The sequence below is a fragment of the Centruroides vittatus genome, unplaced genomic scaffold (genome assembly GCF_030686945.1).
Source record: "Centruroides vittatus isolate TY-2023 unplaced genomic scaffold, ASM3068694v2 contig_377, whole genome shotgun sequence".
Taxonomy (NCBI): Eukaryota; Metazoa; Arthropoda; class Arachnida; order Scorpiones; family Buthidae; genus Centruroides; species Centruroides vittatus.
Genome location: NW_027122198.1, coordinates 1,508,236 through 1,534,051, shown reverse-complemented (window position 1 = coordinate 1,534,051; position 25,816 = coordinate 1,508,236). Strand labels below are relative to the sequence as shown.

The 25,816-nt window shown below is 33.4% G+C and overlaps 1 protein-coding gene across 2 annotated transcripts in view; it reads right to left on the bottom strand.

Annotated features, from left to right (window-relative positions):
* LOC136975643 (constitutive coactivator of PPAR-gamma-like protein 1 homolog) overlaps window positions 1-23,597 on the bottom strand; it is a 166,405-nt gene extending 142,808 nt beyond the window's left edge. For both annotated transcript variants that reach the window (XM_067270729.1, XM_067270730.1), the window contains exon 1: window positions 22,836-23,597. In XM_067270729.1, coding sequence (XP_067126830.1) covers window positions 22,836-23,465 — 630 coding nt within the window. In that variant the 5' untranslated portion in view covers window positions 23,466-23,597. The remainder of the gene's footprint in view (window positions 1-22,835) is intronic.
* Between the last annotated feature and the right edge of the window lie 2,219 nt (window positions 23,598-25,816).

Here is a 25,816-nt window from a genome sequence, read left to right as displayed (position 1 = left end):
AGATTGCCCACAAGGCTCACATTATGGGCCCAGCTTATGGAACTTAGCCTTTGACAGCTTACTAGAAATGTTTCAAGAGTATAAAGGCCAAATACCAGGCATTTGCAGACAATGTAGTCATCATGGTTGCAAATGAAACCTGTGAAAAGTTAGAAGGAATTACAAATAAAGCCTTAAAACCAACAGCCGACTGGAGGAGAAGATACAAACAGCCAATAAATTATGAAAAAAGAAAAGTACTGGTGTGTTCAAAAAAGAGAGGTAAAGGCCAGCTTAAAAAAACACTGGTAATACACATGGAAGGAGTAAGAATTAAAAATGTGCAACATCTCAAGATACCTAGGAATAGTCTTTGACAGAAATCTGTCATGGCATGAACATGTCAATGAACAACATAGAAAGATGATACAGAAAATAAATTTTATTATCCAAATAGCAAGGAACACCTGGGGGCTTAATTACAAAAATACAAGACTAATATACAAAGCGACAATCGAACCAACAGCACTGTATGGTGTACAGCAGGGATGGGCAACCTGCGGCCCTCATTCATATATTTTGCGGCCCGCGACGCATAAAATGTGTATAAATATATCAATTTCCCAGCTTAAGGAAGTATGCAGCAAAAATTCAAATGTTATTTTTACAACTTATGTATGTGAATAGTTTTCCCGCAATGAATTTAGTAAAAATTAAAACAAGAAACTGGCGAACAGACACATGGAAACTAATTTAAAACTAGCAGTGACGAATATTTAACCAAACATTTCCAATATATTACATTTACATCAGTTCCAGAAGCTAAATTAAGTATACCTAATCTAATTTATAATTATATATGAATAAAGAATTCTGATTTACCAACTTTTTTTTTTTCTCTTTCTCTTGTATGTGGCCCACATCAGTTCAAAAGTCTTAAAATGCAGCCCTTACATAGAAAAAGGTTGCCCATCCCTGGTGTACAGGTCTGGCAAGAAGTCCTGAAAAACACTCATATAAGAAGGAAGCTCATGTCAATCCAATGGAAAATCATTCTACGGGTCTGCAGGGCCTACCGAACAACCCCAACAAATGCATTATTGGTCATAGCAGATTTACTCCCAATCCACTAAAAGGCAAAAGAGATCATTTGGAATTGAAATATCACTAAAAAAACATCAAAATGGAAGGCGAAGACATCATAATGGGAAAAATTTGTAACCACCAGCTACTGCCATTTGATGAAAATTGGATCAAAAACATTAGAGAACACGGAATCAACAGGGACAACAGTTACACTAGAAATAATAAAAGTTATATCCACTCATCAGAAGAAAACAAGTCAGTTATAGCCACCATGTCAGTTTAGAATTTGAAAAACATGAAAACAGAAGCAAAACCTGGAATGCATACACAGACAGCTTCAGCGGGCTGACAGAAACAGAAGTGGGATTACTGATAGAAACACAAGAAGGAAAAACAATATACAAAGCCTGCTTCAGAATGGTACCTTACTGTAATATTACCAAGCAGAACTCTGGGCTATCTACAGGACTCTAAATTATATTCAAAGAAATCACAATTACTTTAAAAGCTCTATAGCAAGAAATACGGACAGCAAAGCAGCACTTTTCATACTGCAAAACAAGAAAAACAATTCATTACTCACCACTGAAACTATCAAAATCACACAAGACTTCAGCAAAACTATAAAAATAGTACTCCAACGGAATCCACCCTTATTTTCCTATCCTCCTTTCTTCACCACTTCATTCTACACTCTATCTCTTTCCCTTTCCTTCCGTTTCCTTACTTAGGGCTAAGTCAGCCATTAAATGACAGATAGCCCTCTAATTCCTTTATTAAGAGTAAAGTTAAAGAAATTAAATAGAATTAAATAAAATAAAAAAATACAGACATGTTCTCCAGAGAAGTGATCTAAATGCTGCAGTCGTATATTTGTGGATTGTCAAATGTTGAATGTATATAGGATCAGATATTGGGTTTTGTTATACAGCTGTTGATTTGTTCAGCTTTTACACAAATGCAAATATCAAGAAATATAAATATTAACCCAATTTTTGATTAAGACCAAATGATCTACTAGATTACATTGGGCTATAAATATAACTGCTATTTAACAATTAAATATTCAGTAATCTTGCCTAGAAGTAAGCATTAGGCCATCTCTTGATAAATTTAATAATTATAAATAAATTAATACAGTAGAGACTCGTTAATCGGAACCCTGGTAATCGGAATCGTCGGTAATCGGAACAATTTTCAGTCAGACTGTGTTGTGCTGAATCGAACGTTTTTGATACTAAATTTACTTCTAAAGTATAATTTTCATGTTTTTATATTCTTCAATATATTTATTTTGTTTGTACAAACTGCAGAAATAATTTTTAACGATACGATAGCCTCGATTATTATTATAAAAATTTTCGTTTGGCTTAAAATAAACAAAAATTCAACACGAAGCGACACACAATGGAGAAAAATTTGAACATCGGACAGGTTAATATATTTATTCGTACATAATCGGTAATCGGAACAAATCACTAATCTGAACAACCCCATTCCCCAATTGATTCCGATTTTCGGTTCTCTACTGTATTTAATTTTTAATTTAAAAAGTTCTGAAAGAAAAGAATTGGCTCAGAGTGAGACTCAAAAACTCACAATTCTCACTACCATGCAGATGTGTTGTCAATTACCTCCTGGTAGCAACCTCCTATCATGCCAGGGTAAAGCAATAGCAAGCTGTTTGCCATAGAATGCCTATTAAGTGGACTCTTAAGTCATACCCAATCAACATCATGAGTAACCAGTTCAGTTATATCTAAATTATTAATAGTTTGTGGTAAAGATTAGACAGAGATCCATGTAGTGTAACTGTCAACATATTTGCATAGCAAGTGGAAGTTGTGAGTTTCAGTCCTGCTCTGGGCCAATTCCTTTCTTCCATACCTTTTTAACTTAAAACATAAATGTTAATTTACCAAACAACTGCCTGATTAAATCAGGCAATTTCTCTGTTATTATTTTTAATTAATTTCTAAATAACTGTGTAATTACCCTACCATCACTATTCCAATTATTTAAACAATTTGGCACACAGATGCTCACATAAAATTTTACACTTGGAAATTTCCATTTTGTCAATAATTTTGTGTAAACCTTATTTTTAGTTTTATTTTAGTTAGTTTTTAACTTTTTGAATGTTTGGTAAATCAACCATGTGTCTTTATATTTTTTAAAAAGCCCATTATATGTTTTGTTCTATTCTTAAGTTTAAAAATTGTATTCAATTTCATTGCATAATAACAATGACTAAGTCATTAAAAGTACTGTACTTGCAATTTTTATTAAAATATGTATTTTAATGCCATTTTTAGTGTGGTTTCTATACTGTAATATTCACAGTGTGAAGTGTAAGTTACTTTATCAATTATTAGCACTATAACTCTTAATAAATAACAGTAATTCCTTTAAATGTAGCTAAAAACTTTAAGCATGATCCTCGTATACCTTTACATTAACTATAATCTAGTTACCTATATTAAAAATGATATGGAAAAGTTCAGAATGGCTTCATAAAGTTTCTCTGCAATTTCATTATTTAAGAAACCAATTATAAATTTCATAATTTATTAATAATAGAAATTGTAGTACTTTTCTTTCCATAACTATTTCAATAAATGCATCAAAAGTATTCACAAAAGCTGGAAACAAGATAACTAATAACAATTTCCCAATGGTTCTTCGTAACAGCTTTTTGAATATAAGTTCAAAAAATTACAACTACGTCACGCCTGCGCAAAGAGCCACCCTACCAGGACTCAACAAACAGCAAAACCATGTTGTCAACCAACTCTTGCCAGGCCATTTACACGATGCACCCCATAGAACATCTCAGATGGTTGGAGGCTGTGCACATTTTTAAATACAAGTTTACTTCAATGTGCATAAATTATAAAGAGGAAATGGTTTTGTCAATGACCTGGCAAGAGTTGATTGACAACACGTTTAGACATTTGTCTAGTCCTGGTAGGGCAACTCTTTGGTAGGCGTGACTTAGTTTTAATAATTTTTCGAACTTATATTAAAACGCTGGTTCGAATTTTATTCAAAAAGAAGATAACTAATAATTATCTAGCACTTTCACACTTTGTCCAGCAATTATTTTCTTCGTCAGCCCTCTTCAAGTACATTAGAGCATCGTTTATCCGAATCAATTGGGGACTGGGGTTGTTTGGATAACTGATTTTTCAAATAACCAATTATGTACGAAAAAATATATTAACCTATCCGATGTTGAAATTTTTCTCCATTGCGTGTCGCTTCGTGTTGAATTTTCGTCAATTTTAAGTCTAACGAAAATTTTTATAATAATAATCGAGGCTATTGTATCGTTAAAAATTATTTCTTTATTTTGTACAAACAAAATAAATATATTGAAAAATATAAAAACAAAAAAATTATACTTTAGAAGTTAATCTAGTATCAAAAACATTCAATTCAGCACGACACAGTAAGACTGGAAAGCTTTCGGATAACCGACGTTTCCGTTAACCGGCTTTCAGATATAGGACACACTACTGTATATACAAACAGAAAAAAAAATTTGAATGAGCTTCCAAAGGTTTGATAAAATTTTAATGCGGCTAACAACATCACAATATTAAAAAGTGTAATAATTAATATGACAGCCATTGGGAATTTATCAAGCACATGAAAGAATCCAGTGAAGGGACAATAAAGAGGAAGGACAATAAAAAGAAAGAAATTAAAAGCAAAAAATATTTTAACATTGTGATGTGCAAAGAGAGCACGTACAGTATGGTTTTGGTTTTTAAATGTTCTGAAAATGTTGAATGTCCAAAATAAGAACACTTGATTCTAGATTCTAAAGATAGACAACAGAGTCTGAAAGTACTTAATCAAGTAAATGAAAGTGTGTATGTGTATATATTAATGTTTCCCTTATTTTCCAACCCATTCATTTTTTTCCTTTCATTCAAAAATATGTCCATATTTAATTTAATGGTGATTGGTAAATATTAACTCATGCCAACTTGAGCATCAATGTGTCTAAAACAAGTCTGGACATGTCGTGCTTTGGTCAGGCCTGGACTGATTGTTACATGTGGAGCACTGTCAGTTTGTGTTCAGTTTCTGGCTGTGTTAGATGCATTTGTGCACCATTATGCTAACATTTTATGTCATATGAATTACACAGTCCCAAGGATAGCATGTTTTTGATACAGAACATGAAACACCAAATAACTAGAAGCAAATTGCCATGAAATATACAAGTGCTGGCTGATTTATTTTACAACATATGAGATGTTACACTTAACATCTCATATGTTGTATAGTGAGAGTGAGAGTGCAAATCTGGTAGTTCATGAGTGTCTGATCTTTTGGGAAAAAGAGGGAATTCTGACAAGATCCTTCAGCATTGTGTAAAAAAACTCACAGACTTGTATTTGGAGTGGAGAAAATTACAAAAGAATGAAAGAAAGTCTCAAGAGATTTTTAAGGTCTATGAAGAGAAGTTTCAAAACAATCCGAACAACCTGTTTGGTATCACAAATGCTCTACAAACCATCAAATTAGATAAAGATAGAATCTTGTTACTACAACAGAGAAAACCAGGGCAAAGAGGCTGTCTTACAAGTGTGGACCGAAAACTCACTGAAAAACAGTCGAAGAAAAGGAAACTTGAAGAGAAGAAAAGACAAAGTAAGCCTTCCACATCTTCAGCTACACTTCCTCTTTCACATCTAAAAATGAAAACAGTACATTTTCCAGTTTGGATGAATGCAATGATGGTGAGTCTTCTTTGCAGTTTCTGGATGATACACCAAGGCAGAACATTGCAAGACAAAGCACCAAAGATTTCATTAATGAGATTGGTGGCTGCTTCAGACAGATGTCAATCAAGTATAAGAGACTCTGTTTATATCCTTCAAGCAACAACAGAAGCACTTGGTCACAACAATAAAGATCTTCCTACCATATTAGTAATCTTCCATTCATCAAATCAGACAAAAAAAAAAAAAAAAAAAAAACAGGCTAAAGCCATTTAACAATGATATCCCTGCAATTCTGATTGTTCACCGGGATGGTAAGCTGTTACCTACATTAAATGTTAGGGAACCAAAAGAAGAAAGATTCCTGATAGTCGTGCCATTGGAGACAGATCAGCTCATCAGTGTTCCAAAATAATAAAATGCTTCTGGTAAAGAGCAAGTACAAACCTTCAGGAATGTAATAACAGGTTGGGGTTTGGAAAATAATGTAACTATTCTTTGTAGTGATACAACTATCTCAAGCACCAGCCATTTCAATAGTTCATGCATCCACATTAAACAAAAATTGGATATAGTTTTTCACCTCTCATAATTACATCTATGAACTAATCTTGAAAAGTGTATTTGAAATCAAAATATGTGAGGTAACAAGTAGTCCTGACATATCTATCTTTAAACAATTAAGAGAAAGTTGGGGAAATGTTAATGATAGTAATTTTCAAAGTGCTAAAGAATACGTGGAAGAGTTTTTCAGTGAGTAGAAGTTCAAGCTTTTATATAAACTTTTATAAAGCTGAACTGCAAAAAGAAATGCTAAGAAGTGATTACCATACTTGTAGAGCTATGTGTACTATTATTGAGAGGTGACATGGAGAAGAAACTAAAAGTCTTTTCTCTGGGAAGACTCTCCATCTCCATCTACCTTCCTCTGCCATTGCTTGATGAATGGCAAGAGCAATTTATTCCCTAAAAGTGTTTCTCCTAAGGTCAGAACTTAAACTATCCATTACAGAACAGGCAGCTTTACATGATATTTCTCTGTATATTGTATCAGTTTATGTTAACCATGACTTAAGTGCAGTGTAGCTGTGAAAGCCCCTAATCAAGATCTCTGCTTGAAGTTGTTAAAATCATATGAAGTGAGAGAGACAACCATTTCTATAAAATGATAAAATAGAATAGCCAGAGCTTTTGGTATTTATCTGAATCTATCTCTTTGATGATGACATTGACCTTCAAACCTATACATTATAGCATTATATATAACATTATATGTATAACATTATATATAGCATTTTCTGCAGTTGCCAACTGAATTATCAATACATAAATGAAACTTAAAAAAGTTTATAATGCTTGGCCAGTGCCGCCATATTTCTAACCAAATATCTTACTCAGCTCCTTAAATAATAAATCATCCATCTGATGATGAGAAAATGTTTATTAAAGAAACATTAAGATTTTTGATATGATAGGCCATCTTCAGATGAAAATATTCTTGAACGTATTTTAACAAAATATTTAAATATCAGAACGTTCGAACACTTTTACAGTTTAAATTTACAACCAAAATACTGGATGAATTAACAAATAAATAATAAAATAAAACACATATACTAAATAAAGTAATGCAATAGCAACGTAAATAATGTTTGTCATTCGATCCTACTGATCTTTAGAACTAACACTAAGCAGTCAAACATGAACAGTAACAAAAAAAACTTTATTAAAAAGGACAGAACTGTCGCTGACATTCTTGGGCAACACCCGGGCAAATCCAACAAACTTTCGCGCCTTTTCTTTTCGACGTTGCCAGTCAGCTCTTGTTGACAAGTGTTGCCAGACAGTGTTCGGAATCTCTGCATTGGCAGCCACAAATATAATAAAATAAAAATAAAATATGTAAAATTAAAATAAAATAAATACACAAAAAGTGCCACTAAGTATAAGGGCAGGTGCAGGCTAAGAATTTTTGTGTTTTAGTTTTTCTTTTATGTAGAACTTCCATGCAAAAGCTAGTCCATCCACATCCCTGGTGTTAATACGACCATCTTTTAATTTACTTTTATATATTTAGCTACCAGACTCAAGGAGCACAAAAATGATATTAACAAAGGGCACTGCAAAACAGTATTATCCAGTATGGCACAAGCAGAGGACTCTGTGGTTAAATGGAATGAAGCAACTATCTTCAGGACTTGCATTCTCCATCATTGGTAATGCACAAAGAGAAAATCAAAATACAGTCAAACCTGTTTTTATGCGGGGGATAGGGACCGCATTAAAAAAAACGCATAAAAAAAAATCTCACGAAACTTCACGAATGGCTGTAAATAATAGTTTTCGCGACACAATTAAAAAATATTTTTTTTATGCGGTCAACAGGGACCGCATAAAAAAAGTCTCAGATAGAAAATAACTCAAAACCGTACGAAATAGAATTTATTGACAACAGATGTCAGCACTTGACTGCATCGTCTGGTCTATCGTCTGTTTTACATATTTTTGTCCAGGTGGTGTTTTGTTGACTTAAAAAGTAAATTATTTCATTTTTCGCATATTCATGCAATAATATTACTATAATAAGTGCATTTATGCTATAATAAGTTTATTTAGCTATAATAAGTCAACGTAAGACATGACGAATCGCACGAGACTAGTCGCCAACTATACCGCACAAATTAAAAATTCGCATTAAAAAAATCGCACAAATAAAAATCGCACATAAAAAGAGCGCATAAAAACAGGTTTGACTGTATATAAAAGTAAATTATAAGATGGTTGTATTAACACCAGGGATGCAGATGGACTAGCTTCTGCATGAAAGTTCTACATAAAAAAAAAAACTAAAACACAAAAATTCTGAGCCTGCACCTGCCTTTATACTTAGTGGCACTTTCTGTGTATTTATTTTATTAATCAAATTGGAGACAAGTCTGCCCAAGAGGGACCACCATTTATTTTGCATTTCAGACTAAAAACATACACATATGTCGACAAGCCTTCCTTTTTAGGCTTCATGTCGCCAGTAGTAAAAAAGTCCTTTAAAGAAAACACAAACAACCAGTTAAAACTAAAGGAGTCGGTGACATACAGACGTCTTACTCTTCAACCATCCGGCCAATGGGTGTTTCCGCTTTTTATCTGCTGGAACAGGTGCTGGAAAATGCAAATTTTGAAGCTGCACCCTGGCGACGGTACTTTAAAATTTCTTTTTGTCGATTTTTCCGTCCAATGGCGAGATTATTATTAATCAAATTGGAGACAAGTCTGCCCAAGAGGGACCACCATTTATTTTGCGTTTCAGACTAAAAACATACACATATGGCGACAGGCCTTCCTTTTTAGGCTTCATGTCACCAGTAGTAAAAAAGTCCTTTAATCGACAAATCGACAAAAAGAAATTTTAAAGTACCGTCGCCAGGGTGCAGCTTCAAAATTTGCATTTTCCAGTGCCTGTTCCAGCAGATAAAAAGCGGAAACACCCATTGGCCGGATGGTTGAAGAATAAGACGTCTGTATGTCACCGACTCCTTTAGTTTTAACTGGATGTTTGTGTTTTCTTTAAAGGACTTTTTTACTACTGGCGACATGAAGCCTAAAAAGGAAGGCCTGTCGCCATATGTGTATGTTTTTAGTCTGAAACGCAAAATAAATGGTGGTCCCTCTTGGGCAGACTTGTCTCCAATTTGATTAATAATAATCTCGCCATTGGACGGAAAAATCGACGAAAATATTTATTTTATTTTAATTTTACATATTTTATTTTTATTTTATTACATTATTTACATCGTTATTGTATTAGTTCATTTAGTATATGTGTTTTATTTTATTATTTATTTGTTAATTTATCCAGTATTTTGGTTTTAAATTTAAATTGTAAAAGTGTTTGAATGTTCTGACATTTAAATATTTAGTTAAAATACATTCGAGAATACTTGCATCTGAAGATGGCCTATCATATTAGGTCGAAAATGTTAATGTTTCTTTAATAAATGTTTTCTCAGCATCAGGTGTTGGATGATTTATTACTTAAAGAATCCTAAAAATCAAATTAAGAAAACATTTATGCCCTATAAAATATGATTATACTAATTCAGCAGTAGCCATACATTGTAATGGGAAAGGTTGCAAGATCTCACTTAATGTTAAAATTCTTAACACAAAAAAAAATATTATTAAAAGGAAATTATATGAACATTCAGATATTATTAAAATAACTGAACTTAAACATTACATGGTCTAACTATTACTGAGATCTAGCAACACTTCTTTATGACAGATCGGGTCCACTGGAGATCTCTTCCAAACCCTCTTCACCATCCAATTTTAATACTGTTTTATTATTGTCAATTTATGTTGACTCTCACACAGTGTAATTTGTACTTTTTATAAAGGTTTAAAAGCTTTTAATTTCAACTATTTTGAAGAAAATGTTTTACTTTTTTAAAATTTGTTTTAAATTTTATGAACTTCTAATTTTACTCATCTACAGAAGTATCAATTAAAATTATTTTCAGAAAAATTATATATTTATTTTTAAATTTTATTTATTTATTTTTTATTTACTTCAATTTTATTGTATACAGCATCATTTTTTTTTAATTTTTATAATATAACTAGTTAATTGTCCAACTTTTACTTTCAATTTGTATTTAATAATCAGCTAATGAAGAAGAAAAAATTTGTTGTAAATATGTACATGTGATATAATTTATAACTATTATTTGTTTTAATAAAATAGAAAAAATAAGGACTAAAGAGAGGTCACTAAGACCCGAAATGCATAACCACATCCAGTAATAAAGTCTATATCAATAAGAGTTCCTTGTGTGATGTAAGTTACTGAAAAAAACACGAAAATTTTAGACTTAAAAAACCAGAGGGTAGTTAACATGTTAAGAGCTATAAATGACTCCATTGAAAAAGCTGTTAAATTACTGCAAGACATTCATGGATAAAGAATAAAAAGAGTTTGTATTGTGTCGTGTACAAAACCATCGAAGACTACATCCAGATTGCAAAAAAGAAACAGGGCTTAAAGCAGTCATGGCAGTGAAAAAAAGTAAGAAAAGAGAGTTCATACTGAAAAAAAGCTAAAAAAGCTAATAGTGTTAAAGTGAACTAAAGCAGGCGTTATTAAAAAAACACACAAACGCGCACATATTTGGTATCAATAACATTGCATATGATATTAGATTGATTATTAAGTGGACTGATAAGATTAAATATGAAAATAGTTAGGCTTAGTTTATACTCCAGAAAACTGACCAGTAAGACTGCATTAAGCCAGAACAGGCCTGCATTAAGTTTTCATGTGCCCCGTACAGAATTCCCATCATTACACAGCAAAGCAAATGGAATAGTAACATAACTACCAGAATGTGTTTCCATATAACATGCCAAACTTCAAATGTCATTTATTTCAAGATACATTTTTTGATTTCTTTATAAAAAAAAATGTAATTAAAGAAGAAAAAAAAACAACTGGCAGAATCAGTGGGTTGCATGTTCATTATATAGCAATACCACTAGTAATTGTGACCCAATCATTTATTTGGTAATTTTATCAATATTTTTTAAATGATTAAAAATAAAATTACAGAATTAATTACTGGTAATACTAGTCTCCAAATCTATTCCCCTAAATACAATAAAACAATTTGTTAGTCATTTGACCCACAACTGACAGAGAAGAGAGTTTATGAAAACAATGTAATTAAATGTTTAGCAGTTTGTTGTCCTTCACAGTAGGGAACCGGCAGAGTCTATTACTTTCACGGGAGAAAATATACAAAGCTTTCAACTTCGGGGTAGTAGAAACCCTGAAGTTGAAAAATAATACAATCCCGTGAAATTTAACAAATCTGATGTCAATAAGTAAATGATGAAATTATTTATAGAGAGTTGATATTTGATAAGTTTAGATTTTGTATTTATAGATCAAATTACAGAAATTAGAAATAAAAATCTCATTTTTGAAAAATTAAAATCATAAAATTTCACTTACAAAAGATTGAGATGCAACACACGCTTTTTATTTTTATAATTGCTTTATTTTATTAGACACGGATATTATTCCTATATAGATTTATTAATTATAATAAACATGCATTATGTATAAAATTACATTAAAATAACACTGTAATTAACGTCCGAAATGAAAAAGTAATTGAATTGAGTCTCACCTCCATATTAATTAACGCGCATTGGCGTAGCCAGGGTTTTGTTATGAGGGCCCTAATAGAGGCTGTAATTTTCTGGGGAGAGGCACCAGGTTAACTGGGGGGGCCAAGCCCACCCATACCCCTTCCTGGCTACGCCCATGTTAATGCGCCACAGTAATTAATTGATCACGCTGCATCAAATTAAATAATTTATAAAAATTAAAATACATACATACATTTATAAAATAATTGGCTATATCTGTTTGCAATGATATTGTAAAACACACTGTACTTATAGTTTAGCATTTCCAATAATATTTAATTTATTTTTGAATTTTAAAATATAAGAAACACAATTTTTAAAATTAAGTTTTATACATTTATATCTGCAACTTCAGATAATACAAATACAGGGTGACAATAATTAACCCGTACAAGTTTTTTGCATCGTAAATTTATTAAAAAAATAAAAATTAGGAAAATAACAGTAGATAGCAGTGACAATACTTTATGTATTAACCAGATTTTCAACCGGTTTCAAAGTGGCCTCCTTTTGCCTTGATGCAGAGCCCCAAACGTGTTTTGAAATTCTTGGCGATGGGCCGCAGCTCTTTCGGAGACAATTTGTCCCACTCCCGGCGCAAGGATTGCTTCAGCGACTCCAAACTTTCATGGCGCTTAGAACAGGCCCTGGCCTCCAAAATGGACCACACACTGTAGTCCATTGGGTTCAGATTCGGCAAGTACGGTGGCCATTCCGCAGACGAGATGAAATCGGGAAAATGAGCCTTGCACACTCCTGAGTCTTCTTCGCCCTGTGTGTCGGCGCCGAGTCCTGCTGAAACGTCCATTTCGCACTGACAAAATGCTGCTGAGCCCACAGAAGTACCACAGCCTCGAGAATGTCATGGTGGTACACATCTTGATTGATTTTGGCCCCTTGATCGACGAAAACAAGGGGTGTCTTGCCGCTCGCACAAATTCCGCCCCAAACCACGACTGACATTGGATTTTGTGATGTTCGATGACGGCTGAGCTTCCAGGAGCCCCCGCGGACCAGTTCCTGTCGTTTTGATGGTTGTACGGAGAAAAGCTTGTTGTCTGTGAAGAGAATGCACTCCCATTGTCGACCTGCGGCCCGACGCTTGAGTTAACGGGATCTTTGGAGTCTCACGCACTTGTTTTCATCGGTGAGGAGCTGAACCTTTTGGAACTTGTAGGGCTTGAGTACGAGTTCCTTTTTCGCCATTAACCGCACCGATTCGCGATTGATTCCGATCTCGCGAGCAATTTTTCTCATGGAGACCTTTGCATTTCGGTCAACTCGCTTTTTGATGATCTTGCGGTTCCTAGACGTGTTGACGGTGCACTTTCTTCCACGTCCGGGACGGTCACCATCGTGGCCAAGCTCCTTAAATCGCCGAACTGCATCTGAGACTGTCATTTTGGGAACACCGAGCAAACGAACAATTTCACATTGTCGTTTTCCTTGCCGGAATAGCTCTAAAATTGCACAACGTTTGTTCGCCATCCTTAAATAAGTAAAAAACTAACTCTTATTACAACGAAAGCACATCTACATGCGCAGGAAATCACGGAGAATTAAACACAACAGTATACAAATTAGTGACGTAAAAAAATTCAGTTGCAGCATTGCTACAAACTTTGTACGGGTTAATTATTGTCACCCTGTATATAAGAATCCGCCAAAAGAAGTTGTTTAATAATAATTAAAATCGAGAAAAAATATAAAACTTTCAAGGTAAGGAAACTTGTAAAAAGTCAGATACGCGATCACTTGACACCCGTCTCCCCACTTTTCATAACTAAATGGTTGCGGTTGAAATAAAAGCCTAAACTCCAGAAGTAAAAACATTAGTTTCTACTGTTAGTATTAAATAAAATCTATTTCTTTCTTTAGTCCACTGCGCTTAAATAAATACAAATGCTAAAAATAATGCCACATAAAAATGACTCTTAATGCTGAACTAGAAGTGTACTTGTCTTAATGCAATGTGATTGTATTGAAGTGCCACGGAGATCAGTATTTCAGAAGAATACAAGCAAAGAGAACCCACACGCAAATTCCTACAGCATGTGCAGAGTATCACGCTTTGGGAAGCTCTTCATTTTGTTAGTCTATATACATGTACACTACATGTGTATACGACACTGCCTTATCGTGTCGTGCACGGTCCATAAGGTGTATGAGTGCGTGCTGGTCACTATTTCTCTCCTGAGTGCATTTACAAAAAAAAAAAAAATTCACATGGGAAGTGAAAAAAGCTAAAAAAAGTGAGTTTTTCACAGAAAAAGCTAAAATAGAGAGGAGCTATGAAAAAAAGCTAAAAAAAGAGAGTCACTTTAAGCCCTAAAGAAACATTGAAGAGAAAGTATGCACAGTAGTTATTAATCCTCTAATTGAATGTTACAGATTATTATATCAAAAACTTAATAAAATGTTATATTTCTTAGTTATTGGATTTTTACTGTTGCTTAATGTCCTTAAAGCAGATCATTCCTTCTTGTTTTTCTCTTTTCTTTTTCCATAATTATTCTTTGTTTGGTTTTATCCCCTTGAAGTATTTCTAAATTATTTTGTGTTAAAAGCAATTTAACATTATTTAAATTTCTCTTAAAATTTTTAATCTTATTTTTTGTTTTTTTATATAAAAAAACAAAAAATAAGATTAAAAATTTTAAGAGAAATTTAAATAATGTTAAATTGCTTTTAACACATTCCTTCTTGTATTCAAGTTTTGCACTCAAGTCAACATGGGGTAATTTCATCTTGGTAGGATGAAATTACCCCATGTTCTGAATGAATATATCTGAACAAATGCATACCTGAATATACATACATGAATATACATACATTCATGGTATCATACATACCTGAATATATCTGAACAAATGCAAAAAATTTAGGGGGTGAGTGCATTTTGACAAAAAATTTTATATACAGTAGAGCATCGTTTATCCGACTTAATTGGGGGCTGGGGTTGGTCGGATAACTGAAAAGTCGGATAACCGAAAAGTATGAATAAAATACATTATTAGTATAGTGTATTAGGCCTGGTTTAAATACTAGTCTTCCTTTCATGATTGAGCCAGTGCTGCCAGCTAAAACATGCAAAAATTTAACAAAAATAATATTAAAGCAGCCAAGACATAACCAAATATTGTAGCGCCACATCACTAGGAGACATTTGAATCTGCCGACTAGAACGCAGTCGGTTAACCGATAAGTTGGTTAATCGGGGGTCCGATAATCGATGCTCTACTGTGTATATATATATATAAATAAAATTTTTTGTCAAAATGTTTTATATATATATATATATATATATGTTACAGTCAAAACTCGTTTTTAGTTAGAATGCGTTTTAACTAGTTGAAACTAGTTTATACTGGGTGTCTTTGTTAAAACCCGTTTTGTCTAGTTAAAACTAGTTTTAACTAGACAAAACGGGTTTTAACAAAGACACCCAGTATAAACTAGTTTCAACTAGTTAAAACACATCCTAACTAAAAACTGGTTTTGAATGCAACATATAGAGTGATTCGGGGTAAGATGGTAAGCAGAAGAAGATGCCTACTTTTTGATATTTTCAAACGGTGACGTCAGATATTGTCATCTGTTTGTATGATGAATCGTTGTGCCAATATTGAGTGCAGAAAGCTGTAGTTGGCTACCATTACCTCATTTTCTACATCTGAGAAGAATAAAAGCAAGATAAGAACGAAGTTTTTGTTGTGAAATGTTTCTAGAATCATGTTAAAACTGAAAGTTAAAATAGAATTTATTAAAAATTGCAGAATTGATGTGTAATGTGTGATGCATTGTGAGCTACCACTGATCCTGATCAGACATGCTAGAACACGTTCAACATAGGCATCTTACCCTGACAAATGGAAAAATGCCACATTTTTCATGGGGTAACATGCCTATTTTTTGTTAATTAAATTCCAATATGCTTATTTTTAATAAATTTTTGTTTTCTCGTTTTATTGCAGGATATGCATAGAAATTATATAAGACTTCTCAAAAAGGTTTTTGGACTGAAAAAAGCTTTCAGCTAGCTATAAAGCAAGTTAGAACAGGCAGAAACTTAACAATACTTATACTGTGCTGTTATACTTACTATGAAGTACTTTGTACTACATATGCAATAGATTAAATTTGGTTAAGATATTCAAAAATTAATTTTATGCAATTATATTTGTTATGGCATTTGGCATTTCACCTGGATACTTAGGGTGAGACGCCTAAAATTCCAGACAGTAAAAAAGTCGTCATTGCAAACACAATATACAATTATTTTTCATATACTCCAAAGTTTTATTTGAAAAAACATGCTCAAGAATATGATATTTTCGTTAGAGGCCTCCAAAACCCAAATTATCACTATAATTTCCTTTATAAACATAATGTTAGGCATCTTTCCCCAAATCACTATACATAACTTTATTTCCCCCAAACATATTTATGTAGCTAAAATTAGTTTTAACTAATGTTAAAAGTTAAAACTAGTTTTATCTAAAATCAAAACATGTACAGCAGTAAATTAACTAGACAAAACGGGTTTTGTCTAGGGGAAACTTGCCTAATTCGTACCCCTTAAGGAAAAGCCATCATATTATCGAAATTAATAAACAAAAATTATTTTTTATTTTAAGTAACTTTTATTTGAGAATTATTTTATTACTACCATAATCAAATTTAGCATAAATCTTATAAACTTCTGAGAAAGAAACAATTTAAGAAAAACACTAAAAAAGTACAATTTAGAACCATTCATCTTAAATCGTACTGATATATTCTTAAATCGTACTTTGAGATCCTATCATTGGTTTGCATCTTAAGAATCAAAATCTTAATCAATAATGTATTAATACGTGTGTAGATTTGGCTGATGGTCTTCACCAATTCTTGGCAGTCATCGCAGTTGTAATCCATTGCTTTTTATTGGTTCCTGCACAAAGTTCATATACCCATATCTCCCATCGTGTGCATTTGATCATACTTTCTTTTACGTCTTCTTGGCATAATTTACAGTACCAACTGTTATTTTCATTTTTTTCTTATTTCTTTTTTTATTCTCCTTTTGTGATATTTTATTAGTTTTACTTTTCTTTGCACCAAGATTCTTTGATACGTTTTTGTTCTTGAATTTTTCTATTTTATTCTCGAGCTCTTTTTTATAAGGACTTTCTATAAGAACAAGAACGCAACTTATGTGTGGTATGTACTGGCAGAGAGAGCATGATTATTCCATAGTCCCTTGCAAGATAAATGGCATCAATGTTCTTCGTATGCGTCTAATCACCATCTAAGATGAGAAGAACTTGACTGAAGATGAGAAGATCTTGTGATGTTTGCAGTCTCAAACACTTCATAAAATGTTTAAGCCATTCGACAAATGATGTACTCAGAATCCATCCGATTTCTGAACAACTGTATAACGTATTCGGTGGCCCTCCACGCTTTAAGTCATCTGCCATTCTTTTACGTTTACATACGAGCATGGGTGGCACGAATTCTCCAGCAGCGTTCATACAGCAGATGCATGTGGTGTTGATACCACGTTCGCTACTAGTGACAGCTCAAATCTGGTGTTTCCCTTTTTGAGAAAAAATTTTAGAAAGCTTATAAACCGTCATTATATTTTTTAATCGCTTCTTCCATATTTTCTTTTTGACATGTTGTTCTAAATTTAAAAACAATTTAGTTTTAATTTGTTTTGAACTTTTGCAGTTATTTTTGAAATCAGTAACTTAGTAAAAAAATAACAGTTTACGAATCGGTAATAGCTTATTGTGACATTCATCTAAAATGGTTTTCCTAAATTGTACCAGTACGTTTTAAGAACTTGCCTGGAGTACGAAATAGGCGCAAGAGTTGAACAAGTTTTACATTTGCCTCCAAAAAATTTGACAACAAATACTCATATATCATCACATCAGGTGAAATTACAAAAATACGCATTAATACATCACAGATAGTTAAAAAACTTATACACAATCCAATTTGAAGAACGTTCTTATGAAATGTGCAAAAATATTACAGAAAAAGTTGAAAAAACTTACCTTTTCAATATTTTTGTCGGAAGCAGCGTAACAGCGTGTTGTCTGTCAGATGGTAATATGGCCGACTGTTATTTACTTTTTTTGTCACTGAAGGCACTAATAGCTATTACCAGAGTCGAGACATAAGCGAAGTACGAATTAGGCGCAAGTACGAATTAAGCAAGTTTCCCCTAGTTAATTTACTGCTAGTCAAAAATGAATTTGAGTTAAAACTAATTTTAACAAAGACATCCAGTATAAACTAGTTTCAACTAGTTAAAACACGTTCTAACTAAAAACGGGTTTTGACTATAACACATATATACCGTATTTTACAGACTATAAGATGCACTTTTTTCTTTGATAAATTGCCTCCAAAATTCAGGTGCGTCTTATAGTCTGTAGCGTCTTATAGTCTGTAGCGTCTTATAATCCATAAAATACAGTATATATTTTTTGTCTAATATATATATATTAGATTCCAATATGCAGAAAAAAATTGAATTTAATTTATGGAACTGAAGAAGAATTTTATATTAGAAAAATGTTTTTAAAAAATTTTCACTCATATTACATGAAAAATTATTAAATAGAATGAAAATTATCATTTTCATGTACCTTAATATTTATCATACATTCTGATTACTTATACCTCTATTGCATTAGCTTTATTCCAATTTAAATGCATAACTTCAGAAAGCTAGGCAGTCTTGGTTATCTGAATAAAATGTTCAATTTAATTTATTAAGTCAAAAATCTTCATCAGATAACCAAACTTTTATGGAAAAGTACTGCTTTTGAAAAACATCATCTCCAAAAACATTTAAGTTGTAAATAAATCTAATTTCTACACAACTGGTTTTAATTTCTACATTTTCTTAAAGTTTATATTGTTAGATCCTACTGAATTATACAGTCAAAGTTCTATATTGAAATACCTTACAATGAGAAGATAAACATGACTTGGTTGATGTAATTTATTTTAATACAGCTTTGAAAACTGCATAATAAATTACTTTATAATGAAAAATATTTTACAATAAAGCCATATTCTAGATAAAGAAGTATATATAATACTTTACATTAAGATCATATTCTTAATATCTTATACCATATTTACTCGCACATAAGACGACCTCGCATATAGGACGAAATATGACTTTAAAGAACAAAATAAAGAAAATTAGATTTATTAATACAATTCTAATTTTATTTCATTTAATCAAAGTAAAATATCAAATGAACGTAAATGCACACATTTTCTCGCAAAAATTACTAGCATTTTAAACTTCAAGGAAAAATCTTGTAAAATCGACAACATAATTTATTAACCTTTTTTGCCAATTGTTAACAGTCAAATCCCCTCTCCGTCATTTACACTTATGAGTTTCTCCAAATTCTGATTTCCAAATAATCATCTGTTTCACGTGGGAATGGATTAAAACTTATATCAGGCTCACATGTGATTTTAGAATGTCAATCTGGAATTTAATTCAAAAGCTTTGCATTTCCTGTTGTTATTCAGCTTTACTCCAGACAATATACAAGAACGATTTGAACGACACAGATAAAATACTTATGTTTTTAAGTACAAGAGTGTAAGCATCTGGTAAAAAATGTGAACACACGATTCACAAAAATTATTGCAAAAATGCAAAGAATCTTTCATTTGCACATATAGGATGACCTAGGAATTTGAAGATATGATAACTGAATAAAAATCTTGTCTTATATGCAAGCAAATATGATAATTTCCAACAAAGTTATTTTAATTCAACTAACATTTTTGGCCTGGTTATCTTTAGGTAACCTAAAGATAACCATTTAACTTCAAGATTCTAAATTAAAAGATGATCATAATACATGTTTAAAAATTGACAGAACTTGTACTATTCAAAACACTTTTTTCAGTTTACATAACATTATATTAAAAATATGCTAGAGGAAAGATCAAATATCAAATATTAACTAGACCAAAAAGTTAATTGAATTAAAACAATTTTTAACGAATAAAACAAAAATACCAAGAAACCAGTAAAAACAAAAATATTTTATGCTATGAATGTTTTCTTTCATCTACAACAATCAGATATTTTTGGATATAAATTAACAGAATTAGTTTTTTAAATTGAATAGACCCAAAATACAAAAATTTAAAAATATATATGCACAAAACCATCAAAATTCTATTTCAATTCAACCAATGCATGCTGTAGGTTCATTTTCGTTAAATTTAATTGCTTTGCCTTTCTTAATTGCCTTGTAAATCTCAAAAGCCTTGAGATGTTTCAATCATACCCAGACTGCCATGTGATGTAATATACGGAAAACAAAGGTGTACAGATAAACTGTCTTGACTCTAGTATATCACATCACAGAACAGACCAGGCATGATTGAGATGTCTTGAGGCCTTTGAGATTTACCAGGCCATTGAAAAAGGCAAAGAAATTAATTTTAAAGAAAATGACTCTCTCTCTACAGGTTGGCATGCATTGGTTAAACTGATGTAGAACTTTGATGATTTTTTACATGTTTATTTTTAAATTTTTGAATTTTGACTATATTCAATTCAATTTAAAAAACATGTTCTGTCAATTTATTTTCAAGAATACCTGACAATGTTCATTGTAGAGAAAAGAAAACATCTGTAACATGAAATATTTTAGTTTTTTACTGGTTTCTTAATGTTCTTGTTACTTGTTGCTTATACAACTAATTTGAATTGTGGTGAATACTTTAAAATGATTTTGCCAGAAATTAAACAATGTTAAGTATATTACCTTAATCTATAGTTCCAATTCAGTATTTAGACTCTAACACTTTATAATATGCAACTGTAATCAGATCAGATTTTATGAAGTATCAACATTGATTTGTTTACTTTATAAGAAAGTAAACATTTTTCAGAAAATGACATAATTAGGCCATCATCATATAAATGTATGAATAGTGAAGAAGAAAGCAAAATTAATGCATCTGAAATTCTATCACTGGCCATATAGTACATAAGAAAGACATGATATTAATTACTAAACAGAAGACTACAAAGATATAAATGACTCATTGAATATTATACAGGCAACTGTGACAAATGATGCTCTGCAGAAACACAAACTTAAATTGCATCATTCTTTATTACCCCAATAGATGTGCATATTTATATTTTTTTCATATGCCACCATATTTTATATTTTATAACTGATTATTTAATTAATAAACATACAAATATTTTAAAATTACAGTAATGATTAAATACAGTTCAACATGTGAACCACCCAATCAATTTTTGCATTACAACTTTAAAACAAATATTCCATTAAAACATTTTAACAAAAACACTTTACAATGAACTGTTTTAATGGGTATAGTGAATTTTAATATTTTGAGTTTCCATTGTATGTTTTGATTATGATTTAGTGGATATTCAATTTAAAGAATATTAATATTTTTCAGAGTTCCAAAATCACTATAGTAAAATTAATTTGATTTTTTCTTTAGTATTTTCCTTATTTAAAATTAAATATAGTTCCACTTTTACGATTTAATGAATTTTTAAAGTAGCAATATTCAAAAATTGGTATTACATCTTGTAATGATGGCTATACTAATTTAACCATGTAATTTTAGCTTCACATTTATGCCCCAATTACATAAGCAAAAAATATATTAATTGCTGAAGATTATTATTGCATTGTAAATAATGCAGATGAATTATTTTAATATAATTTATTTGCATGTTAAAATAACTTTCAAGATTTACAGTGGTGATACTTTTCATAATCTATTTTATTTTGTGTAAATAAATACAATAGTCTCTCCAATAATATGGCCTCCAGTAGAGTCCATACAAAAATCTAGTAATCCAATATCCACCAGTCTATGATATGTTGAACTAGAGGGTGTTGGATTACTGGATTTTTTTGTACATATATACTATACAGTAAAAAACAAAATTTATTTGGTTCACAGGTTAGTTTGTTGTATGTGCTAATCACAAGTGTAACAGATGACTAGTGACCTACAGTATATACAAACAGTACAACACTCTCGCTCTGTTGAAAACATCAACAAATGGTAACGAAAAAATTTCACACCTGCCAACCTACAGAGTGTTGGACCGGCTAGTGACAGACCATACTCTACCATATTAAGAATTCTAACAATTAAGGAGTCCTTTAAAGCTTTTAATCAAGATTAAATGTTTTTCGAAGTGTTTAATCTTGATTAAATGATTCCAGAAACCAGGAAATGGTTAATGTTCTTAACTGTTAGCATTCTTAATATTTATTTGACTAATGGAGTTGGATAGTTCCAAACAGGTTTATGTAAACGTTTGTTATTTTGGAAATCTGGAAGTTCATTCTAGTAGACAGTTTGGAAGTTGTTTGTTTAGGTTATTTACACTATAGGCAACATTAACCCTTTAATAGCAAAACTACCATTAATTCATTAAAACTGAATACACATTCCCAGTTTCACCAGCAAACACAACACAAGGCACATCACAACCTTTGAAAACCCATCCACGCAAACCATTTAACGGAGGACCAAAGCAAGCAAAGATCCACCGACCATAAAAGCACGGATCTCACGGCCGCAAACTGGAGAGCCCGACGTCTCCGAATCTCAGAGGTGCACCCAAAGGACCGAGCGAGGGAGAACGGCAGGCATCTGGCCCTCCGGAAGACGGACGAGACCTCCGCCATTCCCCAAGAGCATGTCCACCGGCAGATGGCAAATTACAAAGAGAGAGACAAACAAACAAACAAACAAGGCGAGAGAGAGAATTTATCTTACCTTATACGTCAGTTTCAGCTGTTCGGACGAAAAGTACCTGGGTGGATCGAATACGGCGTACTCGGCGTCTTCGGCCATAAGGCCGTGAAAGCTGTTCTCGCGACAGAAGGCGATCACCTCCTGGTGATGGTCGTCCATGGTGCACACCACGGTCACGTTGAGATGGCGCAAAGCCATTCTCAGACACGTGCGAAGCGAAACGGGCGGTATCCACCATATTTTCGGAGGAGGAGTGGCTTTGGTGGCTACGTGCTTTAATACTTGATTAATTTTTTTGCGATCCTCTAGCTGAATTTTTATCCACTCGTTTATTCGTTGCGGTTCGAGCCCTCCGTTGAAGAACACCGCCAGTTCGATATTATTATTTTGGATAGTCTGGATCAAGACCGAAAGGAATTGAACCATGCGATTCCACTGTCCTCCGCACACCCAGTCGCTGAAGTATCCTCCATAGAGTCGATCTAAACAACATTCCCCGTCCACGACCAAACACAAACGTTGATTCTGATGGTAAAATGGTGGTTGTCGACGTCTGACGCCGACGCTTCTGGCTATCTTTAATAAATCCACCGGAACGCACGCACCCGGACAGTTTGTCTCGATGAAACGCTGTAGCGATTGAATACCCATGTTTTAAACATTTAAAAACCAGCAACGGACGCTACCGTTAACAAAATAACAACATTTTCCCATCCTCGAATTCGCTATAAATCCCAAGATGGCGTCCACCATGTGCCAATCCGGCCGACGGGAAAACACCGAGCGCGCCTGCGCCGAAGGGAGCCTCCCACCGAGTGAAATCTTTTCCGGAAAAGAAATATAAAAAGAAAAAAAAATGCCTAAAATTCTTCCCGACCGACGAGGTTCGATTTCGTCTCTGCCTCGAAGGATACGACGAAGACAGACGTCGAAAGTCGGGAATTTTGATTTTCGAAGATGCGCCGTCTTCGACTATTTTGTCTTTATTTTCGACGCGAAAATATCTTTATCTTTCGATTTTGTTTCTCTCTCTTCGGAATCGAAAGACGAGAATTTGCCCGGCTGCGGTGGGAAGAAAGATGCATTTAAACCGAATCTGCTATAGGAATTTGGAGCAAAAACGCCGGACGTTACTTTTTTATTCTGGCGTTTTTTGCTTTATCGGTGCTAAGAGTTATGTCCGTCACGATTCGGACGGGCCTACAATGAGACCGACCGTGTGGGAATGAATGGGGCCCCACACATCCGAGGTAGACCTTCCCACAAAAATTGATAGAGTCGGGTATGTACAGTACACTGACGTCTTAAACGGAACAAAAAACTAGATTATCAACAATAAAAAAAGGCTTTATTTTGGGGATCGCGAACGGATTAATCCATTTTACATTGTTACTTATGGAAAAATTTGTTTCGGTTTTCAAACAACTTTCAGAAACGAATTATGTTCGAAATCCGAGGTCTAACTGTACTGCTCAGTGGCGTAGCGTAGTGGGGGCGGCAGGGGTGGCCCGCCCCGGGCGGCACTTATAGGGGCGGCAAAATTTCACAATAAATAATAATATCTTGTAAAAATACCTAAATAGGGTGTACTACAGATTATTCTCTTTGGAATTTCAGGACTTTGATTACATATTTGAACTCAGGGGACCGAGACGAGTTCAACGGTACACTATTTTTGGACCGGAGACGAAAAATAAAAAAGTTATCACACTTTTTAAGTTACCATACTTTTTTAATGCTCTCATGAAGACGGCACCATAGTTGCTAGTACTGCTATCTTGCGGTAAAGTCTGCAAACCATGACGTCGGACTACGGTCATCTCCCGGAGAGTTAGGGTTGTTTCACACTATGACCGACTGGGCCGACCGGTCCGACTCGCCCGAGCCTATAATCGGGCCGACTAGTAGTAAAAGAATTCACACTGAGTACGATTATGTCGGTGGCCGACTCGTAAGGACCAATCGGAACGCGTCTTACAGATCAGAACACTAGCCAATCGTGGTAAGTTTTTCAATTTAAACAGAAAACATGGCCGTCTTTATAAGGTTGTCGTGTGTTCGCGGGCTAACGACACCATTTTAGCATTTTTAATGTCGCTTTCTCTTGTAAATGAAATGTATTATGGTGAATTAAAGTAATTCGTTTTGTTAATATCGATGAGTGCCTGCGTATTTCTTAATAAAGTTGTTCTTAAACGAAGCAAATAGACGGAAATAAAAAATCGTTCGTAACTTTTAAACGGTTGATCGTAAGTAATATTTTTTTAATACCAATCGATTCAGCGTATCAAATTACATTTAGATATGTCTACGTCTATTCGTTAATATGAAGTTTAAGACTATTTTTTTAGCTGGATACCTTTCGCTTTACTCTAACCAATTATTTTTTTCAATGTCGCCTTTATAATCGACTCGCCGAATATCATAAAGCCATGGATATTTTTTAACTTCGTTTATTAGAGCTTCCGAGAAACTTCACCTTCCGCCATTTTCTAACTTCGGATAAATCTAAACTCTGATTGGTTATAGCTTCGAAGCTCTCATTGGCTGTAGCTCACCGACTGCTCCGACGCGACTACAAATATTTAACTTTTTAAATCTGTCCGACTGGAACGACCAGTCTGTCGACCGACTGCTGTTGCCATGGCAATACGACTAGGAGTCGGACCGGTCGGCCCAGTCGGTCATAGTGTGAAACAGCCCTTAAACACGCGATACGAGAGCGGAGAGAGCGACGCGACTTCCGATCATCGCGCGATCGCCATTTCGGTTAATGTTACTTATGGCGGCCCGACTGACCTCTCGTATGGGAGCCACCACACGTCGCCATGTGCTAAACTAGTGATAGATTCACGGTAGTTCTTGAACAAAGTAAAAAAGGGGGAAACGTCTACTAAAGGCAATTTTAACGGCAAGCACGCCACTCCCGATCGCGATAGCGAGGCCGACTTAGCGGAGAGCGACGCCACTCCCTATCATCGCGTGATCGCCGGAAAAAAGTA